The 16,918-nt window shown below is 38.8% G+C and overlaps 2 protein-coding genes across 4 annotated transcripts in view; one reads left to right on the plus strand and one right to left on the minus strand.

Moving 5' to 3' along the window:
* RNEE/G (RNAse E/G-like protein) overlaps positions 1 to 13,591 on the plus strand; it is a 187,853-nt gene extending 174,262 nt beyond the window's left edge. For all 3 annotated transcript variants that reach the window (XM_089998291.1, XM_089998298.1, XM_089998304.1), the window contains 3 exons: positions 4,108 to 4,227; positions 11,751 to 11,906; positions 13,074 to 13,591. In XM_089998291.1, the coding sequence (XP_089854417.1) occupies positions 4,108 to 4,227; positions 11,751 to 11,906; positions 13,074 to 13,253 (456 nt within the window). In that variant the 3' untranslated portion in view covers positions 13,254 to 13,591. The remainder of the gene's footprint in view (positions 1 to 4,107; positions 4,228 to 11,750; positions 11,907 to 13,073) is intronic.
* Positions 13,592 to 14,156: 565 nt separating this feature from the next.
* Positions 14,157 to 16,691, minus strand: LOC149848985 (E3 ubiquitin-protein ligase At1g63170-like). Its single transcript, XM_090006384.1, has 3 exons — positions 16,240 to 16,691; positions 14,656 to 15,052; positions 14,157 to 14,303 (listed from the first exon to the last, which is right to left on the minus strand). Exons 1-3 carry the CDS (start codon positions 16,689 to 16,691, stop codon positions 14,157 to 14,159), a joined length of 996 nt encoding a protein of 331 aa, XP_089862510.1.
* Between the last annotated feature and the right edge of the window lie 227 nt (positions 16,692 to 16,918).

Here is a 16,918-nt window from a genome sequence, read left to right on the forward strand (position 1 = left end):
GACTTATTCCATTATCTTGGAGAAATTCAATAAATTCCTTTGATAAATACTCGCCTCCTTCATTATATTGGAAATGTTGAATTTTAGACGAGAATTGATTATAGACTGAAGTGAAAAATGAGCGAAAGAGTTTGAACACCGTGGATTTATGTTTCATAAAATAAGTCCAAGTATATCTGGAATAGTTATAAATAAAGGTTATGTAATAGCAACTACCAGATAAAGAAGATTGTGGGGCAGGGCCCCAAACATCAGAATAGACAATTTCAAAAGGCACTGAAGCTCTTTGATTTATTAAATTAAAAGGGAGAACATGACTCTTACATAGTTGACAACTGGAACAAAGTGAAGTATCAGACTCAACACTCAGACTAGACTCTGGAACAAGTCCACTCGACACAAGTTTCTTAATGAAAGAACCATTACAATGACCCAAACGACGATGCCAAATCTCTGGCTTATTACACTGAGATAAACTAAAACAATCTTTGAACGACACTAGCTGGACTGGATGAATGACCGACGAATTTGATGAAGCACCACGAACAGAAGAAGAAAATTCCTTGAGGATATACATGTTTCCCTGCCGTTCTCCTTCAACGAGCGTCTTCTTCGTGAGAAGATCCTTGACACATACAGAAGGAGTAAATTCGACGGAAGAATTAGTATCATCAACAAGTTTAGAGACAAAAATAATATTCTTGACAATACTGGGAGAATGATAAACATTGGACAAATTTAAGGAAGAATTAGGGAGTGAAAGGTTAACATTTCCAGTATGAGATATAGAGTGAAGGGTATCATCTCCAGTTTTAATATGAAAATTTTCACGATGAGGAATAGGTTTTAAAATCTTACCGACATCACTTGTTACATGTGTTGCAGTCCCAGAATTAATGTACCAGGTTCCTTGCTCATTCTGCTTGAAGCTTAAACTTGAAAGAGCAGATATCAGAAGATTCTTCACGTTATCCTTTTCATCATCCTTCAAGTCTTCTCCTATTCTTCCTCTGTGAGAGGATCCTGCACCATTAAATTTTCCCTTGTTCTGTGGGTTGTACCAACAATTGGCTTTGATGTGCCCCCTTTTGTTGCATTGAAAACATGTCAGTATATTTCTGGAGCTCTGGTTCCCTGGGAAAGGGTTAGGTGACATGTTGGGCGTGGGCAACAATCCTCGTCCTCCTTGACTATTCCTTCCCTGTCCACGTCCACCTCGAAAGCCTCCACGTCCTCTTCCTGACATCATTCCTGTAACCAATACATTATGGTGGCTGGAGTTCAGGGCCATTTCTTCTCCGCGAATGGTAACTTCATACTGCAATAACTTCGCGCGAAGATTTTCAAAACTTGGCAAAGAAGGAAGACATAGGAGGGAGGTGACCAGCATGTGATAATTGGATCCAAGACCATTCAGTGCCTGTTGAACCTTTTCTTTGTCAGGAATTTCAAAACCCACCATGACCAGTTGATCAGTGATGGTCTTGACTTTGTTCATGGATTCTGTAACTGACAAGTTTTCTTTTTTTAAGAGCTGGAATTCTTTCTTTAAATGTAGGATTCTAGCCTCTGAAATCTGTGAATAAGTTTGCACCAACCTCTGCCATAGCTCCATAGCTGAGCATTCGTCGGGAATGCCCACTAAGACCTCTTGAGAAAGAGAGGTGATGTAATCTACGACTGCTTGATCTTTTCTCCTCCATGTCCCAAATTCTGGATTGCGAATCAATTTGTCGAAAACCTCCCCTTTATCATCTCGCTCCTCCTGCATCACAAACGCTGGCGGTGCATGAACTGTCCCATCGAGGTGTCCAGAAAGATCCAAGCTCTTGATAAAAGGCAAAATCTGCCTCTTCCAGGTCAAGTAATTCAAGTGGTTCAGTTTTTCAGAGATTAGTTGGCCAAGAAAGCTTGATGGTAGAGAAGGGGAATCCATGAGGAAAAGATAGGGCACAAAGAAAGATCAATACAAAACGATAAGTGCAGTGAGTGCAACAATATCAGAGATTTCAGCAAGCTCATCCTTTTTTTTTTAAGACAAGATAGCTGCAGATAATAAAAAAACTCGAATTCTGGAGAGGCCAAACAAGACAGCAGTAAGATTTTAATTGAATCGAAACAGATGTGCAGGCTGATTTAATTGAATCGAAACAGATGTGCTGCTGACGTCAAGATGGGCTAGGCGACAGGAATAGAAGGAATATCAAACAGAAAATTAGGGTAAAGAATGCAGTTCGGGCAAAGGACAAACCAGATCTGTTAATCGGAACAGATCTGTCATTAATAAAGAATGACGTCAAGAAAGAAGAGAAAAAAAAGAGGATTTCAATCTGATGCAGCGTGAACAGGTTTCAATCTGTTTCACACGTGCTCATCCAATAGTGAAAATCTGCAACGTGGACAGATATCAATCTGTTTCACGTGGACAGATTTCAATCTGTTTCACGTGTGCACAGGTATTGACGTTCACCTGGCTCTGATACCATGTTAGAATTCGTCCACCAATGTTCGGTTGATGCTGAGGAAGGAGATGATTGTGAGAAAGAGGGGCGGCTGCAACAAATGGTACGATCCTTCATGCAAGGATCGTGCCCTATATTTAGATTGGGTCTGGATATTACACTATGTTACATCAGTTCCAAACCCAATATAAACAATACAAAGACTTTTGGATTGATACATAGATTTCGGGTCCAGATCCAGACCCGTAATGGGTAAAACGAGCCCGTCTCAATAATATCAAAACCATGAAACCTTGGCTATAGAAGCAGCCTTGGGCTGGACAACGTGCAGTTTATTGCATTTGTATGCCTCATGAGGAGAATGCATGTAATCTGAAACATGATTTAGTGCAAAAATGAGGTCAGGTTAAATACAATGTTGAATATGAGATTGTTTTCGTGACACCATTGTTTAGTTTTAGATTAAGAACTCATTGTTTTAGTGATACCATTGTTTAGTTGTGGATTATGAACTCAATAATTATATTAACATGTGTAGGCTTGTAGCACATCCACAGTTGATACTTAAAACATGGGACCAAGAATGTCATGGATCCAAGTGTATATACGCCAGTCAGGGCTCTGTGTGTTGTGCACACAGATTTTTATTGATAAAAAAGCTACATGTGCATGCACGTGCACGAGTGCATGTGTTTGTAGTGTTTCTTTATTAATGTTTTGATCATGGGCAGAGTTCATCATATTTGGAGAACCCACTTTAAGACTCATAATCCAGGACACCGACTGTAATGCACAACCGAGAACTGAGTAATCATTGGCCAAGTAGTTGGCATATTTCGTGACTTACTGTCTACTCTTTTAGTAGATTGAACTAAATCAACTTCATTCTACTGCCAGGCCAATAAAGATTAGAATCAAACGGTTGTGAACCAAAGGAATTTCTCTCTTTTTTTATTTCTTTTCCTTTTTCACTTTTAATAGCTGTGCCAAGGGATGGCCCCTATTTTTGAAATCGAGACCCTTCCTCAAAGATATTGCGATTTTACCAATCCAGCTATCACATCTAATCTCAGCAAAATAATTAGCTAATATATATTTTAGCATGCGGTTAAGATCTGAACTAGTTTGCTGAAAACATTGCTGCGAGAATCTTGCTCCTGGAGCTACATGCTGAATGGATAGTGACGGACTCCAATGATGGTTGCCATGAAGTTGGTCTCTGATTTAGTTTTGTTTTGTCCATGGTGAATGAAGCAAAGGTGACCATGTTATGCTCAAAATATCTGTGACTTTTATGCTGCTGTGAAACAACTCATTGACAAATTGCTGTACATATGAGAATAAGCCTGAATTGCATAATGTTTCAATCTTGCATTGTAAAATGTATTGAGCACTGATTTCTGTCAAATTATGGCTTCTTTGAGAACATGAGTGCTAGATATTTTTATTGTATAAAATGAAGTTCATGCTTAAGTATGATTATTTCTTGATTATTGTGGTAATGCCTGGTTTAATTTATTTCTGGGTGCTGTTTCTCTTCTTTATATGGCAATCATGACTTGGCTAATATAGGCTGACAAGCCACTTGAAATGCTGGTTTAGACTTCACAGAGCAACTTTTAAACTTTGGGGTATGGATGTACAGGTTCGTCCGAGTGTGACATTTATGATTAGTGAGCCGTGCACTTGCTGCCATGGTACTGGACGTGTTGAAGCACTAGAGACTTCATTTTCAAAAATTGAGCGTGAAATATGCCGTTTAGTTGTGAGTTAAATGTTTACAAAGTTGCTTTTCTTGGGGAAGTTTCACATAAATTTGGTATAATCTTCCTTCTTAAATGCTAGGCAGTTTCTATATAACATTAAAAGGTATTCTTTACTTTTTCTTTTTGAAGAAAGGTACTCTTTAGCATGGTCACCCTATTTTTTATAGTGTTTAAGGTCACCCAGAGCATCTTTTCCTGTTAGTATTATAGGGCCAAGATTAATCTAAGCTTTCAACATTATTGAAGTATGCTGAGCTTGTGGGATGGATGGCATGCTAAACTAGTTTATCAGCAAGGTTGTAAAAACATGTATGGCATGCCAATACTTGGCTGGGGCGGTTGCCATGAAAAAGTTTATTAGACCTGATGGTCCATCTTATACCAGCATATTCTGGATTGACTGGCTTTGGTGTTAGCTTGTATTATAATTATTTTTCTATGGGATTCTTTATTTTTTGATTTATGACACACCCTATTTTTTTTTTTGACTTATGACAGCATATTCTGGATAAGTCAGAAAATAGTGTCATTAAGTTTGATGGGCATTATGTTAACCTTATCTTTGTCATCCATTTTTACAATAGATAAGAAGGATAGAAAGAAGAAGAAGAGAGTAGACAAGAAATGGAACACGAGCACTCCACCACAAATTTGGACGCACCACCAAGAAAGCACCAAAAAGGATCGCAGGAACACTTGAGAGAATATCTTCAAATGCACGACCAAGATCATAAATACTTGGATTACACTCACAAAACCCACAATTGGCACACTCAAGAAGGCTCACAAATATAAAAATATAATTTATTTATGTTCATAAAATATGCAAGAAGGCATACATTACAAGGAGGGGTTTCAACCCTTTTATATACAAGAGCAAAGGCTCATAGAGCCATTGGAACTAGCCCAACGGCTAGTCAGCCCACAGTCAACATAGTTGACTGGTTAAAACTGAAAATAAAAAATAAAAAATACAAAACAAATATATACAATAAATATATATATATATATATATATACATATATATGTACACATATACATATATCATATACATAAACTATATATATGTATGTACATTTTAACAATGGGAGTCATCATCTCCACTCCTTCAAAGTTGTGTTGCGACAACAAAGGTGCAATCTATATGGCTAGCAACCACACCTTCTACGAGCATACAAAGCTTATTGAGATGAAGTAAAGCATATTGAGATAAACTGTCACTATGTTCGAGAAGAATTTCTGAAGGACACTATTGATCTTCCTTATGTTACATCTGTTGAGATTAAGAGGTTTTAAGTTTAAGTTTTCTTAAACTAGAGGTTATTTGATATTTAGTTTTTAATGAGGGACTTGAGTGTAATTTTTTACATTGGCCTCTCTCTATTTAACATAGAGATTAGCCCTAATGAGATTAATGTGTTTTCTCATTTCACAGCCGTCTCTCTCTCTCTCTCTCTCTCTCTCTCTCTCTGCCTAGGTTCCTGTGCATCTCATCTAAACATCTACATGGTATCAGAGCGGTAGATCTCGGGAGCGTGATCGATCGTGATTGATCTACACCAACGAAAAGAAAAGTTGGAACCAGGTGTGCACAGTCATTTTTTTTGCGTAGATCTGATAACAGATCTGGTGTCTGACTAAGGTCATAACCCAAATCTGTCATCATATCTAAGGGACACGGTGAATGCGTGTCTTCAGGTGGTCTCTTGCCGTGATTTCTTACCGTAACCCCTGTGTTGGGATTTTTTTTAAGCTGTCGTGATTTTTGTACCTGGGAGCAGCAACAATCTCATTTCCTGTGTTGTTTTTGTGGTCATGAACCTTGATGCCGAGTTTCGACGTGGTTCAAGTTTTTTTTTCGGATCTCATTGCCTGATCTGATCTGATATCTGTTTTGGGCTAAATAACCCTGCTGTGTGGACTTTTTTTTCGTGGAAGCTGCAGTCGTGATTCCCTGCTGTGTGAAATTTTTTTTTTCGTGGAAGTTGCAGTCGTGATTCCCTGTTGTGTGGAATTTTTTTTTCATGGAAGCTGCAGTCGTGATTCCCTGCTGTGTGAATTTTTTTTTGGAAGCTTTTATCTACTGCCGTGGCAAACTGTTTTTCGTGGATATAGTTTTAGCAGCATGTGTACCGTGGCAGCAGCATGTTATTAATTTTTTTTTCTGTGTCGTGGAAGCAACAGACGTGATTCCCTGCTTTGTGGAAAGTGCTAAAATTTGACCATGAACAAGTCGTCATGTTGGACGTTGTTCTGGCTTTCTTAGATCTATATTTCTGAGGTGTTTACTTATTGTATCTGACGTGGGTTGAATAGTCTGGTGCAAGTAGTCGTGGACTTGACTGACGTGTGCTTATAAAACACGCTGCTCAAGTGAGTGAATCTGATTTTTTTGTGGCAGCTATAATAGCAGCAAGTATTCAGTATGGGTGAAACTTCAAAATGTGATTCCAAAATTGAACATATTGGGGAGTATAAGGCTTTTGCAAATCCCTTCTCGTATGGTTCTTCTGTAAGGTTGAATGAAAACAACTATGTCAGGTGGTCCAGAACTTTTATGATGTCGGTATCTGGACATCGTAGAAAGCATATTTTGTTGGAAGATGAACCAAATGAAAAGATGGGAAGATACGTTACTTGGGACGAAGATAATGACATCGTTATGTCATGGATCATGAATAGTGTCGAACCCCATATTGCAGATGGTTTAATTTACTATAATACAGCCAAACAGATGTGGGACAATCTTCGAGATACGTACTCACAAGAGACTAATGTGAGTCGTATCTTGCAAGTTGAACAGGAGATATATAATTTGCAACAGAGAGATCAGACCTTGGCCCAGTACTATGCCTCCGTCAAAGCTGTGTTTGAAATACTCAATGCTCACAGGCCTCTTTGTTGTTTGAAGCAAAAGGATCATCAAGAACAGACTATGGTTGCTCGGTTTCTTACAAGTTTATCTTCAGAATTCTCTGTTGCAAAAGTCCAAATGTTGATTGGATCAGATGTACCTACTCTTGCTGATGCATACAATCGTCTGAGTAGACTTGCGATCTCTCTTCCACAATCTCATCCTATGTCCCAGTCATCTGCTCTAACTGTCTCATCTGGTTATAGGCGTGGAAATATTCAGAATATCAGAGGACGCGGTCGTGGGAGAGGTATAGGAGGCAGAGGAAAACTTCAATGTACATTCTGTGGAAAATATGGACATTTCGAAGATCGTTGTTGGGATAAGCATGATCGGGCACCCTCTTCTTCATCAAAGTCATATGGTCCAAAAGCAAATGCTAATACACTAGAGGCAACAAATGCACATGATAATATCTCTGCAAGTGACAGTATCACCCTCAGTAGAACAAAATATGATGAGCGGATAGCTGTTCGCCCTTCGAGTTCCACCTCTCCTGTAGCCGGTGTTGCCTACTCAACAGGAAATCATCTTCATCTGAATGATAGTAAGTGGATTATTGACTCTGGCGCATCCAGACATTTGTGTGGAAATTCACTTGTTTTTTCAGATCTAAAGGATATTATTGTTCATCGAGGAGTCTCATTAGCCGATGGGAGTTCCTCACCAGTTGTTGGTCAGGGAAATATTTCTATATCCTCCACCCTACAATTGAAAAATGTTCTTCATGCTCCCAACTTTCCTCAAAGTTTACTCTCTGTTAGTTGTCTTACAAAAGAATTAAACTGTAGAGTGATATTTGATCCGATGGGTTGTCATTTTCAGGATTTGCTGACGGGGAAGAAGATTGATGAAGGCTATGAAGAAAATAGAGTTTACTACCTACATCATCCAGTGAGTAAGGTTTATGCTGCAGTGGAACACTCATCCAGTCCTGTTCAGTGGCATCGTCGTCTTGGTCATCCTTCATTGTCAAAGCTTCGTTATGTCTTTCCTCAAATTCCTTCTACTACATCATTTCAGTGTGAAGCATGTCAGTTGGGCAAGCATCATCGAAGTTTGTTCCCTCCGAGTCAGAGTCAGTCTAGTCATAAAGTTTTTGAACTCCTTTATGTAGATGTATGGGGTCCTAGTAAGATTCCTACTAGGATTCAGTGTCGATATTATCATGTTATTGTTGATGATTTTTCTAAGTTGTCGTGGGTATTTTTAATAAAAGAACGATCTGAAGTTCCTAGTATTATCAAATCCTTAATCCTTGAAATACAAACTCAGTTTGAATCTGTTGTCAAGATTGTTCGCACTGATAATGCTCTTGAGTTCAAATCAAAAGTTCTGTTACAATTTTACTAAGATCATGGCATTCAACCCTAAACTACATGTGCCTATTCATCTCAACAAAATGGGGTGGCTGAGCGCAAACACCGGCACCTGCTTGATGTTGCCCGGACCCTTATGATTCAATCCAATGTTCCTGTGTTATATTGGGGTGATGCGATTAGCACTGCTTGTTATCTGATCAACCACATGCATTCATCTTCTGTGGGTGATCAAATTCCATTACATATCCTAAAACCTAATGCTCCACTCTTTTCTTTCTCACCAAAAATATTTGGATGTGTTTGTTTTGTACACAAACTTGGCCTTGACCGTGATAAATTAGCTGCTCAAGCTACAAAATGCATATTTATAGGTTATCCAAAAAATCAAAAGGGATATCGATGTTATGATCCTCTCTCTCGCCGAGAGTATGTCAGTGCAGATGTATCTTTCTTGGAATCTATTCCATATTACTCTAGTACCGGTTCTTCGCTGCAGGTTGATCCAACTGAGTCTTTTCCATTACCTATACCTCCTTTTCCTTTGGAATCTGTGCCCCCAGTACCAAACCAAACTTCATCCTCTTCACGATTTCATACTCCTCCATTGGTATATGTGCGTAGAGCTCCATCTCCGCAAGTGCCTTCATCCACTTCTTCTCCTGAGGTAAGTACTACTGACATAAGTGATCTTCATGATAATGATAATAGGCCTATCGCTCTACGAAAGGGGACACGACAATGTACCTTATATCCCATCTCTCATTTTGTCTCTGAGGTTAGAATTGAAAATCAGATGAAGACTTTTCTTTCAGCCTTATCTGCTGAAACTATTTCTCTGAACTATCAACAGGCAGAGCTAGATAACCGGTGGAAGCTGGCTATGCAGGAAGAAATGGATGCTTTATTGTCTCAGCATACATGGGATCTAGTTGATTCCCCAGTGTATGCTGACATTATTGGATGCAAATGGGTTTATACCATTAAGTACAAATCGGATGGTTGTATTGAAAGGTACAAGGCCAGATTAGTAGTAAAAGGGTATACTCAGACTTATGGTATTGATTTCTTTGAAACCTTTTCTCCTGTTGCACGAATAGGCACCATTCGTCTTGTTCTCTCAGTAGTTGTTCATCATGGTTGGAGCTTGTGTCAACTAGATGTGAAAAATGCATTTCTATATGGTGATCTATCTGAGACAGTTTACATGCAACAACCTCTAGGATTCAAGGTTGAGGGGGAGTGTCAGAAGGTGTGTAGGTTGAGAAAGGCGATTTATGGCTTGAAACAAAGTCCGCGTGCATGGTTTCAAAAGTTGTTTGAAGTGATGTCACGCTTTGGCTTTCATAGGTCAGCGGCAGATCATACACTATTTATCAAGAAAACTAACTCAGGCATAGTTGTTATGGTAGTATATGTGGATGACATCATTCTTAGAGGAGACGATGTGAAAGCTATTGAAGCCACAAAGGCTCATCTTCAAAAACACTTTGTTACAAAAGACCTTGGTTCACTTAGATATTTTTTGGGTATAGAAGTTGTCAGGAGCCGTGAAGGGATGGTTTTGTCTCAACGGAAGTATGTTCTTGACTTATTAAAGGAAACTGGAATGTTGGGAGCTAAACCAACAAATATTCCCATGGATCATAAAGTTCAGTTGTTTGAAGAAGGGTCAAAACTGGTTGATAGCAAAAGTTATTGCTCACTAGTAGGGAAGCTACTTTATGTAACTGTGACCAGGCCGGATATTGCTTTAGCAGTAAGCAAAGTTAGCCAATTTATGGATAAACCAACTGAGGTACACTGGAATGCAGCTATAATGATTCTCAGGTATTTAAAATCTTCTCCTGGAAAAGGGTTATTATTCAGGAAAAGTGGAACTCTGGAGATAGTGGCCTACTCTGATGCTGACTATGCAGGATCTGTAGTGGATAGAAAATCTACCACAGGATTCTGTGTGTTTTTGGGAGACAACTTAATTTTATGGAGAAGTAAGAATCAAAATGTGGTTTCTAGGTCGAGTGCAGAATCAGAATATAGGGCTATGGCCCATACAACTGCTGAATTAATGTGGGTCCGTACTGTTCTTTATGATCTTCGGGTGAAGGTTTCCTCTCCTATGACCATGATGTGTGATAACAAGGCTGTCACATATATAGCGAACAATCCTGTCTTTCATGAGAGAACAAAGCACATTGAAGTTGATTGCCACTATGTAAGAGATATGGTTCAAGCTGGTCATATCACTACCAAATATCTAAAGTCGGAGGATCAAGTTGCATACATGTTTACAAAGCCGCTTGCTAGACCAAATTTTTCAAAATGTTGTGACAAGCTGAGCATGATTGATATATATGCTCCAGCTTGAGGGGGAGTGTTGAGATTAAGAGGTTTTAAGTTTAAGTTTTCTTAAACTAGAGGTTATTTGATATTTAGTTTTTAATGAGGGACTTGAGTGTAATTTTTTACATTGACCTCTCTCTATTTAATATAGAGATTAGCCCTAATGAGATTAATGTGTTTTCTCATTTCACAGCCGTCTCTCTCTCTCTCTCTCTCTCTCTCTCTCTCTTTGCCTAGGTTCCTGCGCATCTTATCTAAACATCTACAACATCAAAATATCAACTTGCATACTTCTTTACCAAAGCTCTATCATCGCCTCATTTCTCTTTCCTTCTTGGCAAACTCTCGATGATCTCATCGATAGTTTGAGAGGGGGGGTGTTAAAAATATATATATATATATATATATATATATATATATATATATATTATGTTCCTATGATTGTAAATTAGTAATGCCCACCAGGGGCATTTTCATCATTTTCTCCATATGTAATAGGAGCTGCCCATTAGGGGCAGCATTGTAATCTTTTTTATTTTTGTTTTTCTGTTTGTTGTCCCTTTCACTAATGTGAAAGGATATTGTTGTAAACAGCCAATAGAGCAGTTGGGGCTCCCCAAATTATAGCCGTTGGGAGATCCCCAACATCTCTATTGGGTTGCCTTGTGGCCTATTTAAAGAGGGTTTCAGCCCCTCTTTGCAATGTTTTTCTTGAGCATTTTTAATACAAATTCTATTTATTTTTATTGTGCTCTCTTGCTCCTATTGTGAGTGTGATGTGTTAGCCCTTTGTGGCTTATTGTATTTTGCCCATTAGAGGTTTTTTGTGTTTGTGCACACATTTGTAGCCCTTAGTGGCATTGTTCTTGTGCACTTGTATTTCATTACAGTTAAATGTGATCTCTTCATCCTTTGACATATAGAATGGCAATGTTACTCATGACAGGCTACAATGAACCAGAAGCCCAATCCAGGAAATGCAAAGTCTTGGCCTAAATTTGTTTTAAGAGTAGATCGCTACATGTGCAACTATTTGACATCAGGAAAGAAGACAAAACTTGCAGTTCTTAGTAGCTCTCTCAAAGTCTGGATCCTTCTAAAGGTTTGTTTTCCTATGTATCTAGACCAATATGTGAAATAAATTACTGAAGAATCTCTTAGATTATATGGTTAAAAGTTTTTTAAACATACTGATCTTATGGGATTGAGCTTCTTATCGAAACCAAGTTTTCAATTGGGGATTGTTGGCCTAAATCCCAGTGTGGGAACCAGGAGGAAAGAAGAAAGTTTTCTTAGTCACCTGTTTCTCATACTTGTGATAACACTAGGGGATTTTGCTTCACTTAAGCTCACCTGGTAGGGTTGACTTATGAATGTCAACAAATTGACGGGACATCACCAAGTTGACAGGACATCACGAGTTCAAAACCCATGGGGAGCGTCTTTTGCCGCAAGGTCGAAGCTGGGTGTACTCAAAGTGGGTAGCAGGGTCCTCAAGGGTTTTACCAGCTGGAGGCTTGCCAGGAGGCATGTTGGGTGTTCATTTCAGCTATATCTGTGTATTAAATAACTGTTAATTTTCCAGTTAACTGATTTTACCTTTTTAGTAGCCAGTATCTGATTCACCATCATTTTTTGATAAATCTCATGGCTGTTATCTACAAAACAGTATGATTCAATTCTCAAATCTGGGTCCTAGATATTGTTACTCTCCACATAGTAATGCATTATTCCATCCTGTGTTTAGGTGATTTTGTCCCTTGGAAACTTTTTCTGGGTATTCATATGTCATTAATATTTCATGATCAGTAGTTAGAGACTCTGCTTGAACTTTTATTTAAATCTTTTTATAGGAAAAATACATGCTCTACCAACTGTATTGTGCCCACGACCCAGGTGGCATGGAGTGAATCATCTAGTCCATTCTGTAACAAAAATGAAGTCTACTGTTGAATCTCCATCATGTTGAAATCCTACTGTGTTTTGTTTGGATATCCTTGGTTGTGCATATGCAACTTGAACCTAGATACCAAATTTAGTTTGAACCTAGTTCAGTGTTTGAATTACTGTGAAAATTCATCTATAAAGTAATCCATTGACACGACCCAGTTGTGTCAGTGTTGTCTCCTACCCTAAGTGTGCCTGTCATGCTAGGTCCTTGTGTTGGTGGATTTGAATGATGAGTTGGTTCACAAGTCCACAGTTAATTGTGCAAGTGGTGGGTGCGTGTTTTTCTCTAAAGAACCAATTTATTGGGGTATTTTTACAGGTTGCAAGAGGTTTTGCTCGGGGAGTATTTGAGGTGAAGCCCTTTGCTGATGACAAGCCTAACAATGATCGTCAGCAAGCAACTATTTCCAGATTACGTTCAACAGCATCTGGTTCCTACATGCCAAACACTAAATTGACTCTGTTTCCAGTGAAGAAATTGAAGGGACAACGCAGATGAAGTTGATCTCACATTTTTTTTCCCTAGAGGCCCATGGCATGAAGACCACCCACTGCTGGCAACTGCATCTTGTAGACTGCTCACTGAATAGATTTTATTAGATCAGTTTCCTTTGGTCGACAAATTGTGCCTCATTTAGCTTGTGTTCCTATGAGTGAATTAGTTGACTATTCACCACCAAACTTTTGGCTTTGATGCTTTCAATGTCTGTGTAGTGTTGCCTGACATGCAAATGTCTTTCTGCATTTTTATGGCCATTGTGTTGAACGTGTCCATTTTTCATGTATTGGCAACAAAATATAATGTGCAATATTGCAATAAAGTCAGATTTATAAAAATTTGATGTATTTTTAAGCATTGACAGTCTGCAATGTAAGTTCTTTATCATTGTATTCGCATGAAATCTTTCGAGGTTGGAAGAGATGCTCAGCTGGTAATGTTTAAAAAAACTGAAATTTCATTTATGAGGAGCATTTGTGTTCTTTTTCTTGCATATGCATCATGGTTCGAGTACTTCATCCAAATATCTTCCAGCTAAGTTTCATGTTCAACTCCTAACTGCTAGCAGTATCAAGGGCATTACTTATCTAGTTGGCAGCATTTATGTTCCTAGGAATGCTGCTAACCGATAAAGTAAATCTTTACAGAGCTTACAAAGGAAATTATATATAAGCATGACAATCTTCTCTCTCTCCCAGTAAAGCTTCATAAGACCAATTTCGCTGGCTTGTTATCACCATGTTAATAAGGCACAGGGGAGGACTGTATAAATTATACTCTTGCTAGGTGTTGGCCTTGAATCATGTTCATGGCCAGGGACTCTTGAATACTTTGTACATAATGGACAAAGCCAATATGGCTTGTATAATGCATTCTGTTATTTACATTAGGACATGGAAAATTTCAGTTTTGTAAATGTTGCTTGCAAAGTGGACAAGAAGATATGATTCTCAACCATTGGTCAACACATCTTAAATGAAACAGGTGTGAACATGGCAGCTCTCTCATCTCATCCTTGTCTTTGTATTTTGCTAAGCAGATGCAGCATTCCTGCCCCAACAAACAACACCACTATTAGTTTTGAATTTGACAGAAATCCTAAAAAGATGAACAGAACAGAAGTGTTTACTTGGAGGGAATCCTGACTTTGAATGCCTACAATCTTTTATGACGGAAGTATCCCTTCAAGACTGAGTTAGAGGAGATAACAATAACTTAGGTCATAAACTCCTCTGCTAGACTTAGGCAAAATGACTAATTTGTGGACTGCACCAATTTAAAGGATATGCCACAATCGTATTCATGAACAGGTTAACACTTCCACACCTTTGATGAACTTCAATCTAGATTTTTGAATTTCATTATAACCTCTTTGAGAGAGAGAGAAAGACTCATTACTCACAGATTCATTATCTTTTGGATGGCTGCTACTGGATAACTTCCTTGAAGTATCTGCATGTGAATCGTCTGACTTAACAGAAATTGCTCTATATTTCCAATTGGGCAGCCTTGAAATCTGATCCTCTGTAGCACCACGGTGTTCACATGCCATGTTCATATTGTAGCCTAAAGTGCTATGGATCAAAGGCACACAGCAACAGAGCAATACAAATAATATGAAAGGCAGGGAGTAGCTCACAGCATTCCATGCTAGCAAAGCAATGCACAGCCTTTGCAGCTTTGGTGATCTATGGAAAGAACCGTTGCGAGCATCAAAAACCCAAACGTTTCCAATCACAAACCAAACAGCAAAGAACAGTTCCAGGATAATCCGGGACTTGTTCATAAAATATGACATCCTGAAACTCCAACAAGACAGATCTCATGTTAATGAATTTATGTTTTCTGCAACTGTAGGATATGCAATATGTAAATACTGAAATGCCAACTTCTAAACCTAGGGAGGACTATTTTCTGCAAATGAATTCAGATCATTGTGGCCTGTTTCATGAACAGAGGCTAAACACATCGGCCGCTAATCAACCAACTCTCTTTGTAGCACTTACGAGGACTGAAGCTAGTACTTTTTTTTTTATAGTCAAGCTGGGGTCACCTACCAGTTCATTAAGAAAATCAAAGATGTAATCTGTATAAAAAAAAAACACCCTTATAACAATGGGTGCCAGTCTAGGGGCTGATCTTTCCAATGGTTAGTCATCCCTCCTAGCTAACTGTGCTAAGTTCTTTACCAAAAAATGAAATTTACAGTAGTTATGTTTGACTTTAATCCTGTCAAAACTGTACAACAGTTCTATCAGCTCTGTAGGAATCTCCCTTGGAAATCCCCTACCCTCTATAAGTTGAGCCAATCTATGAACCAGGTCCAGCCGGCTTGTTTCTAATATGACATTTCCTACCACCCCCATTTTCTGTAAAATGGTTTTCCACGAAAGCCACTCCCTTTCTTCCATTCTCCCTGGTTGCGAAAAACATCCCGCTTCTAATATATGTCCATTATGATTACGCATCATACACCCGATGTGCCATACTTCTTGGAAGATACTGTTAATTGTGACCTTCGTCGACCCCACTGGAGGAGGGTCCCAAACTAAAGCTAGTACTTGTCCATTGGTTAGTTCATGAAGATATTTTATATAAACATATTTTACATATTTCAATTACCTTCAAGCATATGGTTTCCACTTCTCTGATTATTTTTGTGAAAACAAGAAAATACTAATCTGTATGTTTGGATGCACAGATTATCCGGAAAAGTGGGATAACCCAGGGAAGTGAACTCAATGTAAAATCCCAGCAAAAACCATTTTTTCAGGATAAGCTGGTGCATCCAGCACCCCAAGCGTGCTGCCACCAACAAGATGAGACTTGGTATAAATGCAAACATAATATCACGTACTATTAAACATTCAAAATTGAAAAAAGAGTTCCATAAAAAAAGCAGCATCTCCTGTAGCATAACCTTTCTTTCCAAACTTGTAGACTAAATAAAGAAAGAAGAACCAAAGTGGGTCAGGAAGAAACATACCTGGGTTCTTGAGCCATTCTATGCTGTTCCACATCAAAATCATCCAAACCATTCTCCTGATTCACGTTAGGGTGTTTGTACCTCCAAAGAAGCAGTGGAAGACTAAGAATATTCCCAAGGTTATACCCAAGAGCCCATATTCTCAAAGGCCAGACTGGCTTCTCTTCCTTGGAAATAGCCAAAGTAGCCGTTACAGCCACAATCTGAGTGACCAAGATTACAAACTCTAATCCTATCCAAACACCAGAATTCAAAGGATCAGACCCCAGTTCCGATCTCACTCCATTTTGATAATGGAACACCCTTCTCGTAAAAGCAAACCACCTTGCTCTTGACACCCTCACAACAATCCTCAACAACAAAGATACCCCATCTCTACTCTGTGCTTCAAAACGTTCTTCATCGTCACCCGAACTCGAATCCTCGACTGGAAAACCGAATTGGGTGCTCATTGAATACTACCAAAATTTGTGAAACGAACAGAGATGGTTGTAGGTGAAGGATTGAAGGGGGGAGCTTAAGGAGAAAGAGAAGGTGCAAGGTGGGAGGGGATGGTGACCAAGAATCTAACAGCATTGCTTGAATTGCAAGGCAAAGGGATTGGGGTCAGCCATTGATTTTAATGGTTTGCATATGAAGCAAGAAGCATGATCTTGAACGGTTGTTAAGAGGCAATTGT

The sequence above is a fragment of the Nuphar pumila genome, chromosome 1, assembly GCF_984573655.1.
Source record: "Nuphar pumila chromosome 1, dmNupPumi1.hap1.1, whole genome shotgun sequence".
NCBI lineage: Eukaryota > Viridiplantae > Streptophyta > Magnoliopsida > Nymphaeales > Nymphaeaceae > Nuphar > Nuphar pumila.